The sequence below is a fragment of the Heterodontus francisci genome, chromosome 5 (assembly GCF_036365525.1).
Source record: "Heterodontus francisci isolate sHetFra1 chromosome 5, sHetFra1.hap1, whole genome shotgun sequence".
Lineage (NCBI taxonomy): Eukaryota > Metazoa > Chordata > Chondrichthyes > Heterodontiformes > Heterodontidae > Heterodontus > Heterodontus francisci.
In genome coordinates, this window is record NC_090375.1 from 196,976,497 (window position 1) to 197,000,598 (window position 24,102).

The window sequence follows — 24,102 nt, forward strand, 5'->3', positions numbered from 1 at the left end:
TTAAATGGTACAGGGAGTGAGCAGGAGAGTGAGATTAGACTGGGTGGAATATTAAATGGTACTGGGAGTGAGCAGGAGAGTGGGATTAGACTGGGTGGGATATTAAATGGTACTGGGAGTGAGCAGGAGTGTGGGATTAGACTGGGTGGGATATTAAATGGTACTGGGAGTGAGCAGGAGAGTGGGATTAGACTGGGTGGGATATTAAATGGTACTGGGAGTGAGCAGGAGAGTGGGATTAGACTGGGTGGGATATTAAATGGTACTGGGAGTGAGCAGGAGAGTGGGATTAGACTGGGTGGGATATTAAATGGTACTGGGAGTGAGCAGGAGAGTGGGATTAGACTGGGTGGGATATTAAATGGTACAGGGAGTGAGCAGGAGAGTGGGATTAGACTGGGTGGGATATTAAATGGTACAGCGAGTGAGCAGGAGAGTGGGATTAGACTGGGTGGGATATTAAATGGTACAGGGAGTGAGCAGGAGTGTGGGATTAGACTGGGTGGGATATTAAATGGTACAGCGAGTGAGCGGGAGAGTGGGATTAGACTGGGTGGGATATTAAATGGTACTGGGAGTGAGCAGGAGTGTGGGATTAGACTGGGTGGGATATTAAATGGTACAGGGAGTGAGCAGGAGAGTGGGATTAGACTGGGTGGGATATTAAATGGTACAGGGACTGAGCAGGAGTGTGGGATTAGACTGGGTGGGATATTAAATGGTACTGGGAGTGAGCAGGAGAGTGGGATTAGACTGGGTGGGATATTAAATGGTACAGGGAGTGAGCAGGAGTGTGGGATTAGACTGGGTGGGATATTAAATGGTACTGGGAGTGAGCAGGAGTGTGGGATTAGACTGGGTGGGATATTAAATGGTACAGGGAGTGAGTAGGAGAGTGGGATTAGACTGGGTGGGATATTAAATGGTACAGGGACTGAGCAGGAGTGTGAGATTAGACTGGGTGGGGTATTAAATGGTACAGCGAGTGAGCAGGAGAGTGGGATTAGACTGGGTGGGATATTAAATGGTACAGGGAGTGAGCAGGAGTGTGGGATTAGACTGGGTGGGATATTAAATGGTACAGGGAGTGAGCAGGAGAGTGGGATTAGACTGGGTGGGATATTAAATGGTACAGGGACTGAGCAGGAGTGTGAGATTAGACTGGGTGGGGTATTAAATGGTACAGGGAGTGAGCAGGAGAGTGGGATTAGACTGGGTGGGATATTAAATGGTACTGGGAGTGAGCAGGAGAGTGGGATTAGACTGGGTGGGATATTAAATGGTACTGGGAGTGAGCAGGAGAGTGGGATTAGACTGGGTGGGATATTAAATGGTACTGGGAGTGAGCAGGAGAGTGGGATTAGACTGGGTGGGATATTAAAGGGTACAGGGAGTGAGCAGGAGAGTGGGATTAGACTGGGTGGGATATTAAATGGTACTGGGAGTGAGCAGGAGAGTGGGATTAGACTGGGTGGGATATTAAATGGTACAGGGACTGAGCAGGAGTGTGAGATTAGACTGGGTGGGGTATTAAATGGTACTGGGAGTGAGCAGGAGAGTGGGATTAGACTGGGTGGGATATTAAATGGTACTGGGAGTGAGCAGGAGAGTGGGATTAGACTGGGTGGGATATTAAATGGTACAGGGAGTGAGCAGGAGAGTGGGATTAGACTGGGTGGGATATTAAATGGTACAGGGAATGAGCAGGAGAGTGGGATTAGACTGGGTGGGATATTAAATGGTACAGGGAGTGAGCAGGAGTGTGGGATTAGACTGGGTGGGATATTAAATGGTACAGGGAGTGAGCAGGAGAGTGGGATTAGACTGGGTGGGATATTAAATGGTACAGGGAGTGAGCAGGAGAGTGAGATTAGACTGGGTGGGATATTAAATGGTACAGGGAGTGAGCAGGAGAGTGGGATTAGACTGGGTGGGATATTAAATGGTACTGGGAGTGAGCAGGAGAGTGAGATTAGACTGGGTGGGATATTAAAAGGTACAGCGAGTGAGCAGGAGAGTGGGATTAGACTGGGTGGGATATTAAATGGTACAGGGAGTGAGCAGGAGAGTGGGATTAGATCTGGGTGGGATATTAAATGGTACAGGGAGTGAGCAGGAGAGTGGGATTAGATCTGGGTGGGATATTAAATGGTACAGGGAGTGAGCAGGAGAGTGGGATTAGACTGGGTGGGATATTAAATGGTACAGGGAGTGAGCAGGAGAGTGGGATTAGACTGGGTGGGATATTAAATGGTACTGGGAGTGAGCAGGAGTGTGGGATTAGACTGGGTGGGATATTAAATGGTACAGGGAGTGAGCAGGAGTGTGGGATTAGACTGGGTGGGATATTAAATGGTACTGGGAGTGAGCAGGAGTGTGGGATTAGACTGGGTGGGATATTAAATGGTACAGGGAGTGAGCAGGAGAGTGGGATTAGACTGGGTGGGATATTAAATGGTACAGGGAGTGAGTGGGATTAGACTGGGTGGGATATGGAAGGGTACAGGGAGTGAGCAGGAGAGTGGGATTAGACTGGGTGGGATATTAAATGGTACTGGGAGTGAGCAGGAGTGTGGGATTAGACTGGGTGGGATATTAAATGGTACAGGGAGTGAGCAGGAGTGTGGGATTAGACTGGGTGGGATATTAAATGGTACAGGGAGTGAGCAGGAGTGTGGGATTAGACTGGGTGGGATATTAAATGGTACTGGGAGTGAGCAGGAGTGTGGGATTAGACTGGGTGGGATATTAAATGGTACAGGGAGTGAGCAGGAGAGTGGGATTAGACTGGGTGGGATATGGAAGGGTACAGGGAGTGAGCAGGAGAGTGGGATTAGACTGGGTGGGATATGGAAGGGTACAGGGAGTGAGCAGGAGAGTGGGATTAGACTGGGTGGGATATGGAAGGGTACAGGGAGTGAGCAGGAGAGTGGGATTAGACAGGTTGGAATATGGAAGGGTACAGGGAATGAATAGGAGAGTGGGATTGGATTGGGTGGGATATTAAATGGTACAGGGAGTGAGCAGGAGAGTGGGATTAGACTGGGTGGGATATTAAATGGTACAGGGAATGAGCAGGAGAGTGGGATTAGACTGGGTGGGATATTAAAGGTTCAGGGAGTGAGCGGGAGTGTGAGATTAGACTGGGTGGGATATTAATGGTACTGGGATGTGAGCAGGAGTGTGGGATTAGACTGGGTGGGATATGGAAGGGTACAGGGAGTGAATAGGAGAGTGGGATTGGATTGGGTGGGATATTAAAGGTTCAGGGAGTGAGCAGGAGAGTGGGATTAGACTGGGTGGGATATTAAATGGTACTGGGAGTGAGCAGGAGTGTGGGATTAGACTGGGTGGGATATGGAAGGGTACAGGGAGTGAATAGGAGAGTGGGATTGGATTGGGTGGATATTAAAGGTTCAGGGAGTGAGCAGGAGAGTGAGATTAGACTGGGTGGGATATTAAATGGTACAGGGAGTGAGCAGGAGAGTGAGATTAGACTGGGTGGGATATTAAATGGTACAGGGAGTGAGCAGGAGAGTGAGATTAGACTGGGTGGGATATTAAAGGTTCAGGGAGTGAGCAGGAGAGTGAGATTAGACTGGGTGGGATATTAAATGGTACAGGGAGTGAGCAGGAGAGTGGGATTAGACTGGGTGGGATATTAAATGGTACAGGGAGTGGGCAGGAGAGTGAGATTAGACTGGGTGGGATATTAAATGGTACAGGGAGTGAGCAGGAGAGTGGGATTAGACTGGGTGGGATATGGAAGGGTACAGGGAGTGAATAGGAGAGTGGGATTGGATTGGGTGGGATATTAAAGGTTCAGGGAGTGAGCAGGAGAGTGAGATTAGACTGGGTGGGATATTAAATGGTACAGGGAGTGGGCAGGAGAGTGAGATTAGACTGGGTGGGATATTAAATGGTACTGGGAGTGAGCAGGAGTGTGGGATTAGACTGGGTGGGATATTAAATGGTACTGGGAGTGAGCAGGAGAGTGAGATTAGACTGGGTGGGATATTAAATGGTACTGGGAGTGAGCAGGAGAGTGGGATTAGACTGGGTGGGATATTAAATTGTACTGGGAGTGAGCAGGAGAGTGGGATTAGACTGGGTGGGATATTAAATGGTACTGGGAGTGAGCAGGAGAGTGGGATTAGACTGGGTGGGATATTAAATGGTACTGGGAGTGAGCAGGAGAGTGGGATTAGACTGGGTGGGATATTAAATGGTACTGGGAGTGAGCAGGAGAGTGGGATTAGACTGGGTGGGATATTAAATGGTACTGGGAGTGAGCAGGAGAGTGGGATTAGACTGGGTGGGATATTAAATGGTACTGGGAGTGAGCAGGAGTGTGGGATTAGACTGGGTGGGATATGGAAGGGTACAGGGAGTGAGCAGGAGAGTGGGATTAGACAGGTTGGAATATGGAAGGGTACAGGGAGTGAATAGGAGAGTGGGATTGGACTGGGTGGGATATTAAATGGTACAGGGACTGAGCAGGAGTGTGGGATTAGACTGGGTGGGATATTAAAGGTTCAGGGAATGAGCAGGAAAGTGGGATTTGACTGGGTTGAATATGAATGGGTATTGGGAGTGAGCAGGAAAGTGGGATTAGACTAGGTGGGATATTAAAGGGTATTGAGAGTGAGCAGGAGAGTGGGATTAGACAGGTTGGAATATGGAAGGGTACAGGGAGTGAGCAGGAGAGTGGGATTAGACAGGTTGGAATATGGAAGGGTACAGGGAGTGAATAGGAGAGTGGGATTGGACTGGTGGAATATGAAAGGGTGCAGGTGAGTGGGATTAGACTGGGTTGTATATGAAAGGGTGCAGGGAGTGAGCAGGAGAGTATGGTTGGACTGAAGCCTGTGATTGCTCCTTTCTCCTCTCTCACTGTGCTTGCCCCCCAGTCCCTGGGTCGGGGCTGGTATCGAGCGGCCTATGTTTGACCTCACCTGTAATACTGTCGGTGTTTTTTTTTTTGCAGGGAGGGAGGCTGATTGCAGGCACACAGGAGAAACCGTTCCAAGGGGAGCTGCAAATTGTTTTGAGGGGAGACCATTCGACTCCAGACTGGCCTTTACCAAACGGACCGAATCAAGGGTCAAAGGTGTTGGGTGAGTCACTGCAGGTGGCCTATACAGATTCCTTTTTGATTAATTGTTAAAAGAAACTTTTGAACTTGTGCAGGTTCTGAAGCAAGAAAACAGAGGAATTAATCCTTCCCAATTCACTCATTTTTAGAACGCTGTTGTATCTGCTCTTTGCCTTTTCTGCTTCAGTGGATAAGGCTGCAGCCTCTGAGGCCACTGTTCCCCATCCCTGACCTTCACTTTATGATTCGGATCACTTTGATACAAAGGATTGATGATGAGATGGTAGCGTCACAGATCTGGTATTAGACCCCACTTTGACAGATATAAAACCAACAGAGTGGAGTAGGGACATAGGAGGAGGCCATTCAGCCCCTCATGCTATATCACCATTCAACTAGATCCTAGTTGATCTGTACCTCAAATCCATTTTCCCGCTTTTTCTCCATATCCCTCGCAACCCTTACCCAACAAAAATCTATCGATCTCCGTTTGAAAGCTCTAATTGAACCTTCCCGACATCCTAAGCCTTTTGGGGGTGGCATTTTTAAATTTCCAACATCCTTCTGCGAGACAAAGTGCTTCCTAATTTCACTCCTTGTCCCACTGCACTTTTGGTGTAAATGTATATTTTAGATGCTGTATTTAGAGCTGTTTTTGAGTTTGTCAGTTGATTCTGAAGCAGTTGCCCAGTTTTATTTCTCGTGTCAGGGACTGCCATGTCTGTGTTTTTCCTCCTCGTGCTGCAGGTGTGTTTGGAGGGCTGGATCTTCATGGTATTCCCCATCAGGTCTACAAAACTAAACTCGGTTTAACAGCACCAGCCGGGTCCATCAATGTAACTCTGGCAGAAGCTGTTGATTGGCAGGTATGAGCGACTCCCTGTATGTTGCCTAGCTGTAATGATTCTGGGATGGATTCTTTGTGGGTCATGGCCTCTGCTCACTTCTGCAAGGATAGGTGGTGTGGGGGGGGGGGGGGGGGGAGAGAGACCAGGGGCTGGATTTTTACTCCGGGGATGGGTACCAGTGGTTGTGCCCCAAACCCCCCATCCCGCCGGGGGAAACAATCACTCTTTGGGATTTGCACAGAGGCCCCTTGGTAATTGGCCTTGGAGACAGGTTCTCCATCCAGTTGAGGACTGTGGGTGGGCTCTCAAAACTGAACAGCAAAATCAGAAAGTGTCCTCTCTTCAACTTTTTCAAATATTTAACTAATAAATCGATTCAGCAGCCAGGGCACCGCTGGTGGGGAGGGGAATCCCCCCTACAGGGCGGCCTGGCTGCTGAATCGATTTTTTAATTGCTGGGAGACTACCTCCAGGCACTGAAAGTGGCCCCCGCCACCTGCAGAAACCTGGAGGCCGATTGGAAGCCTTCAGTCGACCTTTTAATTGGTCTCAATTGGGCCGTGTGTGGGCGGGTAGCTCTGCCAGCCCTGATCTTCCCTTCACAATGATGGGCCGGAGGCAAGATGGAGCCTGGGAACAGGCACACCACCTGACGGGGCTAATTTTAGGCCCCACCCCTCCCTCCTCTGGTCCCAGCCCCGGCGGGAGCCCAAAATCCAGCCCCGGGGTTGGGACTTTACTAAGTTGGGAATTCCTGCACCGAGGAGAGCTATTGGATGCCTGGTCTCATCGGAACGTGCCTAGTCTGAAAGGAGTGGAAGTGGGGCCGAGAGCCAGATCCGTGCCTGTATCCCCAAAAATTAGTGTTCATTTTCCATGGAGACGGGATTGGAGCTGGTCACTCTATACACCCTGATCCTTCGGGGGGGGTGGGGGGGGTGATGAACTAGCACCCTGCTCCCTGCCACCCACCTCCGCTTCCTCCCCAAGCTACTGCCTGTGTATCCCTTCTGCGAAAAGGAGCTGTTGTTCTCCCCCATGTACCTACAGCAAGTCCTTGAGCTTTCTACTTACCCCCCCCTCCCCCCCCCCCCCCCCCCCCCCCCCCCACCCGCCCCCCCAAATAACATTTCGTCAGGACAGAGGCAGACTCTGAGAAGGGTGCAATATCCTCTGCTCTGCCCAGTTGTGGGGGCTAATGTTTAAATCAATTGCAGCTTCTGCCTGGATTTACGTTGTAACATTCGGGTGATGGTTGGGGGCAACGCTCCACTTAAACCAGGATAAAGGGGAATTTGTAAATGAAATCTCGTTTATCTGATGGTTCAAATCTTTCTGGATGAAACCAGCTGACTGAATTTCATTTTGTACAGGAAGGTGATGAGATCTTAGTGACAACAACCAGCTACAGTTATAAACAGACAGAAACCAAGACAATCATCTCTGTCTCCTTTGATAGAAGGACATTGGTCTTGAATGAACCACTTTCATATACACACATCGGTAGGTGCTGGCTGATTGGACATTCTATCAGGTTCCTTGGTGCTGTCGGAATTGAGATCTGGACACCCTCTGTTGCAAATTAACCTTGGGACAGGGAATCATAGAGAATTACATGGAACTTACAGCACAGAAACAGGCCATTCGGTCCAACCAGTCAGTGCCAGCGTTTATGCTCCACTTGAGCCTCCTCCCATCTTTCCTCATCTAAATCCATCATTGTAACCCTCTATTCCCTTATCCCACATATGCCTGTCTGGCTTCCCCTTAAATGTATTTACACTATTCACTTCAACCACTCCCTGTGATAGCGAGTTCCACATTCTCACCACTCTCTGGGTAAAGAAGTTTCTCCTGAATTCCCGACTGAATTTCTTGGTGACTATATTATATTGATAGCCTCTAGTTTTTCTCTTCCCAAGTGGAAACATTCTCTCTGTACCCACTCCCTCAAATCCTTGCATAATTTTAAAGACTTTTAACAGGTCACCCTCTCAGCCTTCTCTTTTCAAGAGAAAAGAGACCCAGCCTGTTAATTCTTTCCTGATATTCTGGTATCATCCTTGTAAATCTTTTCTGCACCCTCTCCAGTGCCTCTATATCCTATTTGTAATATGGAGACCAGAACTGTTCACAATACTCCAAGCGTGGCCTAAGTAAGGCTCCATGCAAGTTCAGCATAAGTGTCTGAGGAGGAAAGTGACTGATCTAATGGATGGGATGCTCGCCTTTATCCTTACAGAGGTAAGCCATCCCTCACTGGAACAAGTTACCAATTTTGGTTCAAGGGACCTCATGAGTAATCATTAGGATCCCTCATGCAATTCATGACAAGGTGAGCTGAAGGCCCAAGAGTAGGTCAGTGACCCACCATATCTGGGGGCATATAGCCTCAACAACAACAACTTGCATTTATATACAGCCTTTAATACAGTCAAAACATCCCTAGGGCCTTCACTAGAATGGAAACTGAATGGCGAGGGGAGGAACCGAAAGGGTAATGCATTCTCAAAAATACTATGCACGCATTGTATTCACAAATGTAAATTAATGCAAATTATGCTTGGACTCCATAAGGGAAGAGTTCTAATAGTTTTTGTCATCAAATTTGTTATTCTAATAAGATAATTGAAAGCAGCAACACATTTACAGATTGGTGTGATCTCTTTTGAGTGAGATGTTTAGCAAAAGCTGTCTCCATGTCCATGGATCAGTCTGAATAGTGGTTTGTTGCTTTTATTCAAGCTGAAACACATGAAGTGAAGGGAAGTGGCCAGAGTTACACCTTGGCGGCAGACATTGGCCTGCTCAGTAGAAACATCAAGATCACGGGCCATGATCATCCCGGCTGGGCAGAGGAATTGTTCGGAGCACGAGTGCTAGTCAGCTCCTTTTATGATGACCTAGAGTACCAAGGTATGTCTTTATTTTTTTCTCGTTTAACCTCCAAAAGAAGCTGTACAAATATATTCCATAAGATCTCTCGTGACATTGCTCCTGGTGTGCGTGAAGCTTTATAAGGGCAGGAAGGTTGTTGTACCCGGGATGCTGGCTTATCCGCTGAGACTGGGATCTGTCAGCATAGTGGGTAAGGGCAAAGATTCCCAGAGCACTTTGAGGTGAGGTCCCAGGGTTTGTAGACCACCGGAGAGGCAGGTACTAGAAAAGCCGGGGCTTGTCCTGCAATCCGGGATTACTGAGAGGAATTCCACGACCAGGGGAATTGGAAATGATTTGGGGGTACCAGGAATGTACCCTAAGGCATGTGAACATAGGTGGATTATGCAATTTTTATGTTCCTGCATTTAAGTATTTAAGCATAACGCTCCTGCAGATTAAAATGAATGCTCTGAAAATCACAGGCTGGGGGGTGGGTGATTTCCTGATGTACTGTCCCGGTGTGTACTAAGTGTGCACTATTAGTGCATTGCCCCCCAACTCATTGTATGTATTGTCTTCAATAACGTTCCATAGAAAAAACTTCATAAAACACTCAAAAGTCCATAATGGTTGCATTTTCCAAATCTTTATATTACAAAATTATGAAGCCTCAACAGAGGGTCAGGAAAGAATATTTTTAACTGAACATACCAAGCAAAAGCAGTGATTAACTAAAAGAAACATTCTCTATAAATCTGTTTTGTTTTCAAATAAAAAGAACCCACATTAACAGCTGTTATACTTCCTGCTTCCTGTTTTTCTATGAGATGTTCGTAACAGACTGTCACAATTGTAATTAATGTAGTTATATAAGTTCATCACTTATCCGAAATAAAAGCTTTGAGGGTCACTTGAGGGGGATACACATACCACTGGGGTCACTTGAGGTCAGTATGTAACCATACATTTTTTATTGGTTCATGGTATGTGGGTGTCACTGGCCAGGCCAGCATTTATTGCCCATCCCTAACTGCCCTTGAGAAGGTGGTGGTGAGCCGCTGCCTTGAACTACTGCAGCCCATGTGGTGTAGGTACACCCACAGTGCTGTTAGGAAGAGGGTTGTTATCATTTTATTTTAGCAGTTCGATGCCACTGAGTAGCTGCTAGGCAATTTCAGAGGGCAGTTAAGTCAACTACGTTGCTGAGAGTCTGGAGTCACACGTAGGCCAGGCTGGGTAAGGACGGCAGATTTCCTTCCTGAAGGAAATCAGGTGGGGTTTTATGAAAATGTTGTCGTTTCATGGTCATCATTACTGAGACGAGCTTTTTATTCCAGATTTATCTAAATAATTGAGTTTAAACTCCTCAGCTGTCATCGTGAGATTTAAACTCTTGACTCCGGATCATTAGTCCAGGCCTCTGGATTACTAGTTCAGTTAACCACTGCGCTACCACACCCCTAAGTATTACAATTTGATCTTCATGAATAAATTGTCCAGATACAGTCTGGGTCCAAGGGGGAGAAATGAGACTTCTGTCCGAAGCGGGAGTTGGTGGGTGACCAGGCTACCCATCCTGTTAATCCCACAAACACTCCTGTGTTGAAATTGCACACAGTGATCTTGGTAATGACCAGGTTAACACATTGATCTGAAATTCCTCGACTGTTTTCACTGAGTTTTTAGAGATAAGTTGAGAGGCTTTCTCTTTAACTTCTTTTAATGTTAAACCAGGGAAGGATTTTGTTTTAAATTACACCGTCTGATAGTGCAGCAGCAGCCCCACAACTGCACGTGCTATTTCTCTGAGTGATCAGCATTGATTCCCAGACTGCAGTTGAAAATCTTTTAGTTTTAATTTTTTGTTGTTTTTGTTTGTTTTGTAGGTTACGCCAGAATAGAGGATGTTGAATTCCATCACAGCGGGCAGAAGGGTTATCAAGATTACTTTGACCCACGATACTCTGTGGCTTTTCTCAATCTTGGACAGGTTTGCGGAAGTATTTTTTTGAGCAGGTCGTGTTTTTTTTTTAAACGTAGATTAATTTTCCGGGTTTGCATTTTGATGAGTTCCTCAGGATGGGTGTTCAGGCACAGTGCATGCTATCTGCAACTGTGAACCCCAGCTACATCGAACTTTACGTCAGATTTCCCGATACCCTGTCACTCGAAGCTCTGCAGAAAATACATTCTTGGCAGTTAACAAACGTGCAAGTCCTAACAAGATATTCAACACTCAAAAGGGTTAATCTACACTGTTTCATTTCAGTGATGTGTGCCAATGGCAAAACGCTTGCATTAGGTGTTTTTTTTTAAATTGCAGTTCACTGCTGTTACGTTGATTTTCCTTTGACCTTGAGAGAACGCTCATTGTAAAATTTACCCCTTGCCATTGTTTTTGGATCTTCGCACTCTTCCCTTGGGGAACACTTGTGATGGAGTGCTCATGTGTGGACTGCGTTCTGTGTCGCTGACCTGTTGGGTGCTGTGACTTTGGAGTCAAAAAGTGTCTTTTTTTTTTTAGACAGACCCCGGTTTGAAAACGAAACTAAAAACTTTAATGTCCTAGGAAGTCAGAACCAGGTTAACAGAGCAGTCTTTTTTTTTTACCAGGGACATGTGATTGGAGCTTAGGGTTCAGTTTTATAAGAAGACTCGGGGGGGGGGGGGGGCTTGAAGCCAGTTGCAAAGATGGGAGTTGTCCTTTAGAAAGTAAGCTGAGAGCTGCAGATTTTTTGTGCTTCCAAAGAAACTACTTGGAATTGTAACAGACAAAAAGCAGCAGGCTGGAATAGCTGTTTTGACTGCAGGTAGGGGGTCCTGAACAGAGGGCTGATCATTGGTGAATGACTAACAGCAGTTGCCTTTGGTGACTTAAAAAGTTATCAGTGGAACCACACAATCAGGATGGTTGTGCGGCAAGGCTGAGGTTGTTCGAGAGGCAACATGTCTGACCCGTTAAAGGGAAGATTGCATTGCTCACTATTGACAGGACCTCATTTTTTTATCCACATCCTGGAGGACAGGACTTTTGGAATACTACCTGAGGAAGTTCCTGATTTTGTTGTACTGTGGAACTGTTTAGTGTTATGGGACTGCTAAAGGACATGTGAGATACATCCTTGTTGCATCTGATAGTTAGCATGTAACCTTTAAGACATACATACATGGATCATGGTTTAACTGTTAGTTAATGTTTAATTTACGTTGGTTTTGGTTTGAGTGTTAAAGTAAAATTTATAATAGTGAAATCTTGACTGCTTGGTTTTTGTCTCCTAAATTGAGGTCAGTTGGTGCATTTGATTCTTTTGGCTTTTTGGTGGCCTTCACAGGGATCACAACACAGTGTGAGGCAGTGGACAGGGATCACAACACAGTGTGAAGCAGTGGACAGGGATCACAACACAGTGTGAGGCAGTGGACAGGGATCACAACACAGTGTGAAGCAGTGGACAGGGATCACAACACAGTGTGAAGCAGTGGACAGGGATCACAACACAGTGTGAAGCAGTGGACAGGGATCACAACACAGTGTGAGGCAGTGGACAGGGATCACAACACCGTGTGACACAGTGGACACGGATCACAACACCGTGTGACGCAGTGGACAGGGATCACAACACAGTGTGACGCAGTGGACAGGGATCACAACACAGTGTGACGCAGTGGACAGGGATCACAACACAGTGTGACGCAGTGGACAGGGATCACAACACAGTGTGACGCAGTGGACAGGGATCACAACACAGTGTGACGCAGTGGACAGGGATCACAACACAGTGTGACGCAGTGGACAGGGATCACAACACAGTGTGACGCAGTGGACAGGGATCACAACACAGTGTGACGCAGTGGACAGGGATCACAACACAGTGTGACGCAGTGGACAGGGATCACAACACAGTGTGACGCAGTGGACAGGGATCACAACACAGTGTGACGCAGTGGACAGGGATCACAACACAGTGTGACGCAGCGGACAGGGATCACAACACAGTGTGAAGCAGCGGACAGGGATCACAACACAGTGTGAAGCAGCGGACAGGGATCAGAACACAGTGTGAAGCAGCGGACAGGGATCAGAACACAGTGTGAAGCAGCGGACAGGGATCAGAACACAGTGTGAAGCAGCGGACAGGGATCACAACACAGTGTGAGGCAGTGGACAGGGATCACAACACAGTGTGACGCAGTGGACATGGATCACAACACCGTGTGAAGCAGTGGACAGGGATCACAACACAGTGTGAAGCAGTGGACAGGGATCACAACACAGTGTGAGGCAGTGGACAGGGATCACAACACAGTGTGAAGCAGTGGACAGGGATCACAACACAGTGTGAGGCAGTGGACAGGGATCACAACACAGTGTGAGGCAGTGGACAGGGATCACAACACAGTGTGAGGCAGTGGACAGGGATCACAACACAGTGTGAGGCAGTGGACAGGGATCACAACACAGTGTGAGGCAGTAGACAGGGATCACAACACAGTGTGAAGCAGTGGACAGGGATCACAACACAGTGTGATGCAGTGGAAAGATTCTCTGGCTGATTAACACTCTGACTCACTGTGACATGAACACTCCTTCCATGGTCGGTAGCCATCTTTCCCCCAGCTGACGGAGGGTTCGCCATATATGGCAGGAGGGTTTTATGGGCTCCCGCAATCTATATGATGAAGTGGGGCTGCCCACGGACAGGAGGATCCCACTACCATTCAGTGGTAGAGCTGTGGTCTCCATTTGCCAGGGCTGTCCAGAGTGGTGTTTGAACACAGGGTCTTCTGTCTGATGGTGTTGGCTGGGGCTGTTGGCTACCACTCAGTCAGAGACTCGTTACACTCCATAGTTTATAAGCTGTTATTTCCGAGCTTTTTATTTTTAAGATAAAAGAAAGAGTTTGGGGGTCATTTTCAATAATAGTAGGGGCGTGAAATGGGATGGAATATCAGAGGGGGTGGGCGAGGGGTGGGGGGTTGCAGGATGTAGCTGATGATCAATCTGCTACCTCCAGAGTCAGTATTGACCACTTTTGATATCATAAAAAGTGTATCGGGGCATTGTAACTGAGATTCACTGTAAATAACTCTCTCCAGATCACAGGAAACAATTCTTATATTCGGGGATGTGCTTTTCATCATGGATTTGCTCCTGCAATAGGCGTGTTTGGAACGCATGGCCTTAGTGTTGATGATAATGTGATATTCAACACCTTTGGCGAAGGTAATCAGATCCCTGTTACTAAACATAAGGGTTAGATGTTGAATTGTGTGTGAAGGTATAAAATAGGTGAATGCGAGTTGTCTATATCTCTTCCTGACTGAAATCCAGGAAAGATCTAGAGGAGCAGCAACTCACAACTCACTCTCAGCCGTCCTTTCACCACTGTGCAAAGCCTTTCTGCAAAGAATGTCACATCGGAATGGTCCTGTATGATACTTGTACTTTTATCAGGGAAATCATTGATAAAATTACTTCAAATTAGGGTTTTTACTCGTGTATATCAAGAGGCTGTTCTCATCTTTTCTAGGTATCAAGTTATGGGGCAATGAGAACCGGGCGAGGAGGAATCTGGTGGCTTCCACCTTTTGGCCATCAACTTCCAGTACTTGGACTGCAGCGATTGAGGTTAAATCCATTATGTTTGTTTAAAAAGGGGGAATCACATTTAGCCAAGTTATTCTCTTGGCCCCGGGAGTTCAGGTTCATTTTCACCCCACAGACAGTGATCACCTGCCATCAGCGAATCCACCCAAATCCTATTGGATTGAAACTAGAGAATGAAATTCAGGCAGGTTCTAGGATGGGCAGTGTAAGGAAGTCTCTTCAAACTCAATTAAATGATTCCTCAAGGTTCAGGCTTGAGTGTATTATCCAAATGCAAGTTTATTGCTCATACACCAATAGTATAACTGTTACAGTTATCTATAGACTGTCAACCTGGTTTCCTGCAGACCTGAGGAGATCAGGCTTGGTTTCTGTAGGAGCTGGGATTTTCCGACTGTCCTGTGAACTCTGACTACACGATGGCCTCAACCCGTTCTTATGTTTTCCTCTTTACCCGTCTGTCGCATATCGAAAAGACCTTCCGGGCATTATTGACGGGCCTTCTCCTTTAATGCAAATCATATCACCTAATGCCCAGAATGGATTTTGAAGTGACATTCCTTCTCACCAAACCGCCACACACTGACATAACAGCCATCATGTTGGTTTAAATGTTGATCAGTTTAAATTGATGTTTCCTGCCCGGCCATCAAAGGAACACCCTGAGCCATCCTAAATGGTTTAATGTGATCTTGCAGCTGTGCTAACTTCCATGCCTCCGTTATTCTGGCCAGTCTGATATTAATACCTCAAATGGAATGTTGCTGACCCATTTGCTTGATCCTGCTTCTCCATCCCCCCGACTGATCTCCAATATTAGCAGATCCCAATTGGACAATGACCCTGAGATGTGATTACTTTGATGGAGCACCTGACACAAAGCAAGTCTAACAGGTGGGCAGACGAATGGCTCCACTTGATTACCCACCATGGTGTCCACACATGGGCATGGAACCCAGGATAGAAAGTTATTAACATCTGGTTTTCCTTCCCTTCCCATTCATTTATCCTCTTCATACCAATGGATTATGGTGATGTGTTCAGTCTGGGCAACAATGAAGACTTGTCCAGTTCAAGACTTTCAAAACTTTGGCCAAGGAGGTTAACACCCCAGCCCTGCAATTTGACCCCAACCCTGCACTCTGACCCCTGACCAGCACCAAGACCCTTGCATCCCAGTCCTGACCCTACAATATGGCCCCTTTAAGGATGGTTTCTTCCATTATAGTAAGGAGCAATTCCATTTGTTCTACCTTTAGATATTTAAAAAACAATCAGATATTGGAAAGAGTAGATGTGTAAGCAGTTGGGATTGACACTGACTGGTTGGGCTGAATGGCCTGTTGTAAATTCTTTGTAGGTGTTAATATTCTAAATTATTCTTTGCAAGATGCTGTGAAGTTAATAATTGGATGTTTTTTGATTTTTAAAGGTAAATCAAGGCTCCAATATTGTACTACAAGGGAATGTTGTTGTAGGATTTGAGAAGATTGGCTATCGGATTAATGGGGAACCCTGTCCAGGTGAGTCTCAACCTTACAGACATCCTCACTCACATTGCGTCCCTCGTTTGTGTGAGTTTAATATTGTTTCACTCAGCCTATCGGAACCAGCTACACTTGTGTATTGGTCATGGGTCTGGACCTGCAACCCAGAAACTGAGCTCAAATCTTGAAGGGACTGCAGAGCAGATTCACCAGAATGATACCAGGGCTTAAAGGGTTAAATTATGAGGCCAGGTTGCATAAACTTGGCTTCTATTTCCTTGAGTTTAGAGTGTTGCCGGGTGATGTGAATGAGGTGCTTAAAATGTTAAACAGATACAACAGGTAGATAGAGAGAAACCACTTCTTCGGGTGGCAGGAGCAAGGTCAAGAGGGCATCATTTTAAAATAAGAGCTTGACCATTTAGCAGTCCTGTCACTTCTTGACACAAAAAGGTCGTTGAAATCTGGAACTCTGTCCCCCAAAGATCTGTGGATGCTGGAGGACAATTGTTATTGGAAGATCGAGAAGGGTAAATCTTTGTTGGTTAAGAGTATCAAGGGATATGGAGCAAAGATGGGTAAATGGAGTTAAAATACAGATCCACCATGATCTAATTGAATGGTGGAATAGGTTTAAGGGAATGATTGGCTTCCTCCTTTTGGGGAGGGAAATTCAGAGTGTAGTGAGTTAGACAGCCAAAGGCACAGCCACCAACGGTGGAGTGACTTGAGTGAGGGATGCACTAGTAGGCAAGAATTGGAGGAACACAGAGATCTCAGAGATTTGTGAAGCTGGAAGGCGTTACGGAGGTGAGGAGAGGCGAGACCATGGAGAAATTTGAAAGTGAGGATGAGGATTTTAAAATTGCGGTGTTGCTTTAACCGGGAGCCAATGCAGGACAGCGAGCAGAGGGGTGATGGGTGAATGGGACTTGGTGCGAGATAGGACGCGGAAACTTACAGAGGGTGGAAATGATCCATCAAATGTAAATTATTGCTTCATTGCCTGCAGAACAATCAAATCCCGTTGAGGCCTGGTCTGAAAATGAGGTCCATGGAGGACTGTTCGGTATTTATATGAACCAAGATGGCCTTCCCTATTGTTCCCTTATCCAAGGATTCACTATCTGGAAATGCTGGGAATATGGGATATACTTTCAGGTAAAAGCACCTATTATTTCTAGACCTTGTAGGAGCTTCTTATTCAGATCATCTGGAGAAAAAAGTTTTCTCAGTGCTGTTTGAGGCAGTAAATGGTATTTGTTAGTCAGAATAGAAGATTTCCACCTTGTGCTGAATGCTTGTTGAGTTTAGATCACTCAAACACTAAGATAGATAATGTCTGGCAATTTACACTTATCTCTAACACTGCACCTAACACTGAAAGTATATTCGAAAAGCAAAGTACTGTTGATGCTAGAAATCTGAAACAAAAACAGAAAATGCTGGAAATACACAGCAGGTCAGGCGGTGTTTATTCTGCAGTAGAACTAGAGGGAGTGTGTGTGAGGTATGCTTCTGGATAACTGTGTCATTGGCAGTTAGGTCATATTATTTGTTCCGAGCAATTGTGCAGCTAAAAGCGTCACTTTAGAGTGCAGAAGCAAGGAGGCTATGCTAAACCTTGATACATCACTGGGCTCCACACTTTAGGAACAATGTCAAGGCCTTGGAGAGGATGCAGAGGAGATTGGAGAAGCTGTGATTACCTTAGAGCAGAGAAAGCTAAGGGGAGATTTGATAGAGGTGTTCAAAATGATGAAGGGTTTTGAGTTTGCTAAGAGTAAAGAGGAGAAACTGTTTGCACTGGCAGGAGGGTCAGTAATCAGAGGACACATTTAAAATAATTGGCAAAAGATCCAGAGGAAAGATGAGGAAAAAACATTTGCACAACGAGTTGTGATCTGGAATGTGCTGCCTGAAAGGGCGGTGGAAGCAGATTCAATAGTAACTTTCAAAAGGGAATTGCAGCTCCACTTAAAAAGGAAAACAATTCAGGTCTGGGGAAAGAGCAGAGAAAGCAGGACTGATTGGATAGCTCTTTCAGTGAGCCAGCATAGGCATGATAGAGTGAATGGCCTCCTTTGGTGCTGTCAGATGCTATACAAACCGCTGTATGTTCACATTCCCTAACAGAGGACACTGTTGCTATAGCAACAGATTGTGCCCACCTGGAAATTCTGCATGGCTCCCTTGAGTTTCCTGGTTCTGAAACCAATGTGTCGTTGTATGGTGATCACAGGTATCGATCCTGAACAACCTGCTCTGAAGAAGGGAATGAAATGGAAAAGCCTATTTCATCATGTGCTATAGCATTGTAACTATTGGTACCACCACAATACCTGATGTCATAACTCTGATAAGTGACTCTAATCTTTAATAACATACAGTTCCTTAATCCCCATGTAATTCACCAGCATGTGTATATAGCTTGCAGAGGGTGAAATGGAGCAGGACCTTGTCAATCCATTGATCTGAACTCAACCAGCTGGCCTTTCAGTCCAATTGTACAGTTTATTAAAACGTTTGGGGATTAACAAGGCACAGGGCAAAGGAAAAGGGAGGATGGTTGTCATTTGACATAATTTGAATTCTGGCACATGATATTGGTAAACCAGATTTTGAAAGCCCAGCTGCCATCAACATCTGGCTGTCTCACAAAACTGTTTAAGTTTTTTGTGCCTTTTTTGAGTGGTCGCCAACCGTTCCTTGAGGCAGCTCAAAAGCCGGGAATACCATACACTGGTCCCACATCACTGCAAGGGAGGATAGGAAGTTCCATCTCCACAAGGCCACCGCAGAGAGTTCATCATGTGGGGACCAATTCCGTCTACCTGTCCCATCATAATCCCGCTGAGTTTGTGGGCATTTCTCAGGACTAGTGATGGTAAAACAACGGAACTAACTAGGGTTGGATTCAAAGCACCCAAACTGTGAGCTAAAGGTTATTAATCCACTCTAAAGCCAGCAGAGGTTAGTTTCAAAGTAGCATTGTTGGAGATCTGTACATAGCAATGGCCCTACCTGCCAGTGATAGTACGCATCACAGGGAGATTGTAAAACTAAAGGTGTAAGATGGTGAGGACAGGTTGTATTGACTTGTTTTGTATTCTCTTGAGTTTACAAGGTTGAGTGATGATCTGATTGTCATGTTAAAAATGCTAAACAGATTTGATAGGGTGGATAGAGAGAAACTATTTCCTCTGACAGGGGGAGTCCAGAACAAGGGGGCAGAACCTTAATTATCCAGAATGAAACATAACCCGTTTTTGTTATTCCAGACAGAAGAATCAGTGCAAATCTCGAATGTGACTCTGGTGGACAATGGACTGGGTATTTTTCCGATCGTTTATGGACCCCCAGCGACTTCTCACCAGATATCTAATAAGAGCATTCTTATTAATGTAGGTCATCTTACTCTGCTGCATTGTACTGCTGAGTGATCAACTGTTCACAGTCATGCTGTCGATTTGAAAGCTTTTTCACTTATCAGTAAACGTAGTCAACAGTGATTGTGGTTTCTATCTTTCATTTAGATGTCATTGTGTAGATTGGGATATTTAATAAATTTGAAGAGGAGGGGTAAATTCAAAACTAATCTACAGGAACAATTGGCCGGATTTTACTCTGGCCACAGGGTCCCTGAGGCGGGTGGGAAGGTAGGGAGGGGAGACCCTGCATTGGCCCTCTCTTGGACCCCTGGTGGAATTCCATGGCAGGCAGATGATTAACCGCCAGCCAATTGGAGTTCTGGCAGCTCAGCAGTACCAGCAGCACCACTGGGAGTGGTGGCCATTGCTGGTATTGCAGGAGGCCTGCAATGGCAGAGATGTCAGAGACCCCGGGATGCAGGTAAGAGGGGTCGGGATTGCTGGGGGCAGTCAGGAAGGCCCCTGGAGGGGGTTGGGGGGTTGTTTGTGAGGTTGTCTGGCTGCGGTGGTGGCCATTGCCACCGAGAGAGGCCCTCCATAGGCCATGGATTGCCTCCAGAGGAGGGACACCCCCACAAGCCCACTAGGTGGCCATCTGGTCTCACCTGGCGGTGTCTCCAAGCAGCAGCTGGTCCCTCCGATGTTGGTTAAATGGAAGTGGAGGCAAGAAGCTGCCCTGAGTAGCCCTTAATTGGCCACTTAATTGGCTCAATTGGCTTTGGGAGGCAGGGCCATCTTTCTCCTTCCCCGCCACGGTCAAAGTGGCATGGGGGCAGGACAACGTCAGGCACGCTGTCCAATGCCACTCCATGCCATTTTGTGAGCCAGCCCGTGCAGCCCCCTCCACCCCCCCCCCCCCCCCCCCCACCATTCCTATTGCCAAAGGCAGCATAAAGTCCTGTCCAATATTTCAGTGAGCGAGTGGTCAATCTATGGAACTAGGGAGATGGTGGAAGCAGTTAGTATAGATTCATTCAGAAGTAAATTAGATAGAAACCTATCAGCAAATAACATTTTGGGATAGAGTATAGGAGTAATTTGAGACATGGCAATGTGGTAAGTGGAGTGTGCTCAGGAGGAACAGGTGACTTCGGACCTATGGTTCCCAAAGCTCTCCGTCACTGGGGGTTTTCCTCATCTCATATCTGGATCTGCTTTAGACTCACTGATACAGATTGATCGTCGTGATTGGTCAATAACTCCATTATTGGTTTCTCGTGTGACTACCAGGGTGGGAGAAACGGAACTAGATGAAATTTGTTTTTTTATTGTCCAATGATTGCTATGTTTCCTGTCTGTGTTTTTCTAAAGAACGCCTTGGTGGTAGGAATTAGTCCCAACTTCAACTGCTCGGATATACAGGGTGACGATTCTATTCTGAGCAGCAGCGAGGGTAATCAGAATTCCAGACGACTTTCCGGTAAGGACCAGTTTCAAACAAAGGACGAATGCAAGTGTGGTTTCTCCGAGTAGAATCATAGAACAGTACAGCACAGAAGGAGGCCATTCAGTCCATTGAATCAGCATTGGTTCTTTTGAAGGCGTTAGTCTCACTCCCCTGCTCTGTCGCCCATATCCCTGCAATTTCTTCCCCTGCAAATATTTATCCAATTCCCTTTTGAAAGTTACTATTGAATCTGTGTCCATCAACAACATCAAGCAGTACATTCCAGATTCGAACCACTCGTTGCATAAAAGGTTTACTTCATGTCCCCTCTGGTTCTTTTGCCAATCACCTTAAAGCTATGCCCTCTAGTTATCAACTCTTCAGCCATTGGAAATGTTTCTTTCCCCACCTTTCTCTCCTCTTCCACCCCCTTTAAAATTGGACCATTTAGCTTGTGTTGTCTTCCCTAATCCTTCCTATCAAAATGTATCACCTCACACTTTCCTGAGTTGAATTTTATTTGCCATGTGTCTGTTCAGTCCATCAACCTGTCTATGCCCCCTTGAAGGTTATTACTGCCCTCCTCAGTGTTTGCTCCACTGCCAAGTTCGTGTCATCTGCAGATTTCAAAACTGTGCCCTGTCCCCCCATGTCTAAGTCAGTAATGTATACCAAAAACATCAGTAGTCCTTCGAGAACACCACTATAAACCTCCCTCCAGTCCTGTTTTCTATCCCTTAATGTATCCCTATTGCTACTGTCCCGACTGTCCATTGCTAATGAGAGGGAAGCAGAGAAGAAAATGGATGACAGATATAATGGACTGGATGCAGTTGACTTATGCAGAATGTGTAAAGGCCAGCACAGGACAGACAGAGGTGGAGATCCGTGACAGTCAACCTTCAGGGAAGAAGATGAAACCAATGAACAAACAAACTGTCCATATCCGATGGGGTTTCAATTTTGCCTAATATGTTGTACTTTATCAAATTCCTGTACTGCCTTCATCCCCCCTCTCTGTTACCTCATCAAAAAACTTAAATCAAGTTTTTAGAACATTACAGCGCAGTACGGGCCCTTCGGCCCTCGATGTTGCGCCGACCTGTGAAACCATCTGACCATTTTCATCCATATGTCTATCCAATGACCACTTAAATGCCCTTAAAGTTGGCGAGTCTACTACTGTTGCAGGCAGGGCGTTCCACGCCCCTACTACTCTTTGAGTAACGAAACTACCTCTGACATCTGTCCTATATCTATCACCCCTCAACCTAAAGCTATGTCCCCTCGTGTTTGCCATCACCATCCGAGGAAAAAGACTCTCACTATCCACCCTATCTAACCCTCTGATTATCTTATATGTCTCTATTAAGTCACCTCTCCTCCTCCTTCTCTCCAACGAAAACAACCTCAAGTCCCTCAGCCTTTCCTCGTAAGACCTTCCCTCCATACCAGGCAACATCCTAGTAAATCTCCTCTGCACCCTTTCCAAAGCTTCCACATCCTTCCTATCATGCGGTGACCAGAACTGCACGCAATACTCCAGGTGCGGCCGCACCAGAGTTTTGTACAGCTGCAGCATGACCTCGTGGCTCCGAAACTCGATCCCCCTACTAATAAAAGCTAACACACCATATGCCTTCTTAACAGCCCTATTAACCTGGGTGGCAACTTTCAGGGATTTATGTACCTGGACACCAAGATCTCTCTGTTCATCTACACTACCAAGAATCTTCCCATTAGCCCAGTACTCTGCATTCCTGTTACTCCTTCCAAAGTGAATCACCTCACACTTTTCCGCATTAAACTCCATTTGCCATCTCTCAGCCCATCTCTGCAGCCTATCTATGTCCCTCTGTAACCTACAACATCCTTCGGCACTATCCACAACTCCACCGACCTTCGTGTCATCCGCAAATTTACTAACCCACCCTTCTACACCCTCATCCAGGTCATTTATAAAAATGACAAACAGCAGTTGTCCCAAAACAGATCCTTGCGGTACACCACTAGTAACTAAACTCCAGGATGAACATTTGCCATCAACCACCACCCTCTGTCTTCTTTCAGCTAGCCAATTTCTGATCCAAAGCACTAAATCACCTTCAATCCCATACTTCCGTATTTTCTGCAATAGCCTTACTGAAATCCATATACACCACATCCACGGCTTTACCCTCATCTACCTGTTTGGTCACCTTCTCGAAAAACTCAATAAGGTTTGTGAGGCACGACCTACCCTTCACAAAACCGTGCTGACTATCGCTAATGAACTTATTCTTTTCAAGATGATTATAAATCTATCTCTTATAACCTTTTCCAACATTTTACCCACAACCGAAGTAAGGCTCACAGGTCTATAATTACCAGGGCTGTCTCTACTCCCCTTCTTGAACAAGGGGGCAACATTTGCTATCCTCCAGTCTTCCGGCACTGATCAAGGACAAAGGCTCTGCAATCTCCTCCCTGGCTTCCCAGAGAATCCTAGGATAAATCCCATCTGGCCCAGGGGACTTATCTATTTTCACACTTTCCAAAATTGCTAACACCTCCTCCTTGTGAACCTCAATCCCATCTAGCCTAGTAGTCTGTATCTCAGTATTCTCCTCGACAACATTTTCTTTCTCTACTGTAAATACTGACGCAAAATATTCATTTAACGCTTCCTCTATCTCCTCTGATTCCACACACAACTTCCCACTGCTATCCTTGATTGGCTCTAATCTAACTCTAGTCATTCTTTTATTCCTGATATACCTATAGAAAGCCTTAGGGTTTTCCCTGATCCTATCCGCCAATGACTTCTCGTGTCCTCTCCTCGCTCTTCTAAGCTCTCCCTTTAGATCATTCCTGTCTAGCTTGTAACTCTCAAGTGCCCTAACTGAGCCTTCACGTCTCATCCTAACATAAGCTGCCTTCTTCCTCTTGACAAGCGCTTCAACTTCTTTAGTAAACCACGGCTCCCTCGCTCGACAACTTCCTCCCTGCCTGACAGGTACATACTTATCAAGGACACGCAGTAGCTGCTCCTTGAATAAGCTCCACATTTCGATTGTGCCCATCCCCTGCAGTTTCCTTCCCCATCCTACGCATCCTAAATCTTGCCTAATCGCATCATAATTTCCTTTCCCTCAGCTATAATTCTTGCCCTGCGGTATATACCTGTCCCTGCCCATCGCTAATGTAAACCTAACCGAATTGTGATCACAAAGTGCTCACCTACATCTAAATCTAACACCTGGCCGGGTTCATTACCCAGTACCAAATCCAATGCGGCATCGCCCCTGGTTGGCCTGTCTACATACTGTGTCAGAAAACCCTCCTGCACACACTGGACAAAAACTGACCCATCTAAAGTACTCGAAC

General features: G+C 46.2%; 1 protein-coding gene across 1 annotated transcript in view; it reads left to right on the forward strand.

The window, feature by feature from the left end:
* pkhd1l1.1 (PKHD1 like 1, tandem duplicate 1) overlaps positions 1–24,102 on the forward strand; it is a 258,831-nt gene that overhangs the window by 189,921 nt on the left and 44,808 nt on the right. Inside the window, exons 55-65 of the mRNA XM_068032692.1 lie at positions 4,988–5,117; positions 5,843–5,961; positions 7,317–7,446; positions 8,689–8,859; positions 10,710–10,813; positions 13,921–14,047; positions 14,355–14,452; positions 15,864–15,954; positions 16,931–17,079; positions 19,200–19,322; positions 20,661–20,769. Coding sequence (XP_067888793.1) covers positions 4,988–5,117; positions 5,843–5,961; positions 7,317–7,446; positions 8,689–8,859; positions 10,710–10,813; positions 13,921–14,047; positions 14,355–14,452; positions 15,864–15,954; positions 16,931–17,079; positions 19,200–19,322; positions 20,661–20,769 — 1,351 coding nt within the window. The remainder of the gene's footprint in view (positions 1–4,987; positions 5,118–5,842; positions 5,962–7,316; positions 7,447–8,688; positions 8,860–10,709; positions 10,814–13,920; positions 14,048–14,354; positions 14,453–15,863; positions 15,955–16,930; positions 17,080–19,199; positions 19,323–20,660; positions 20,770–24,102) is intronic.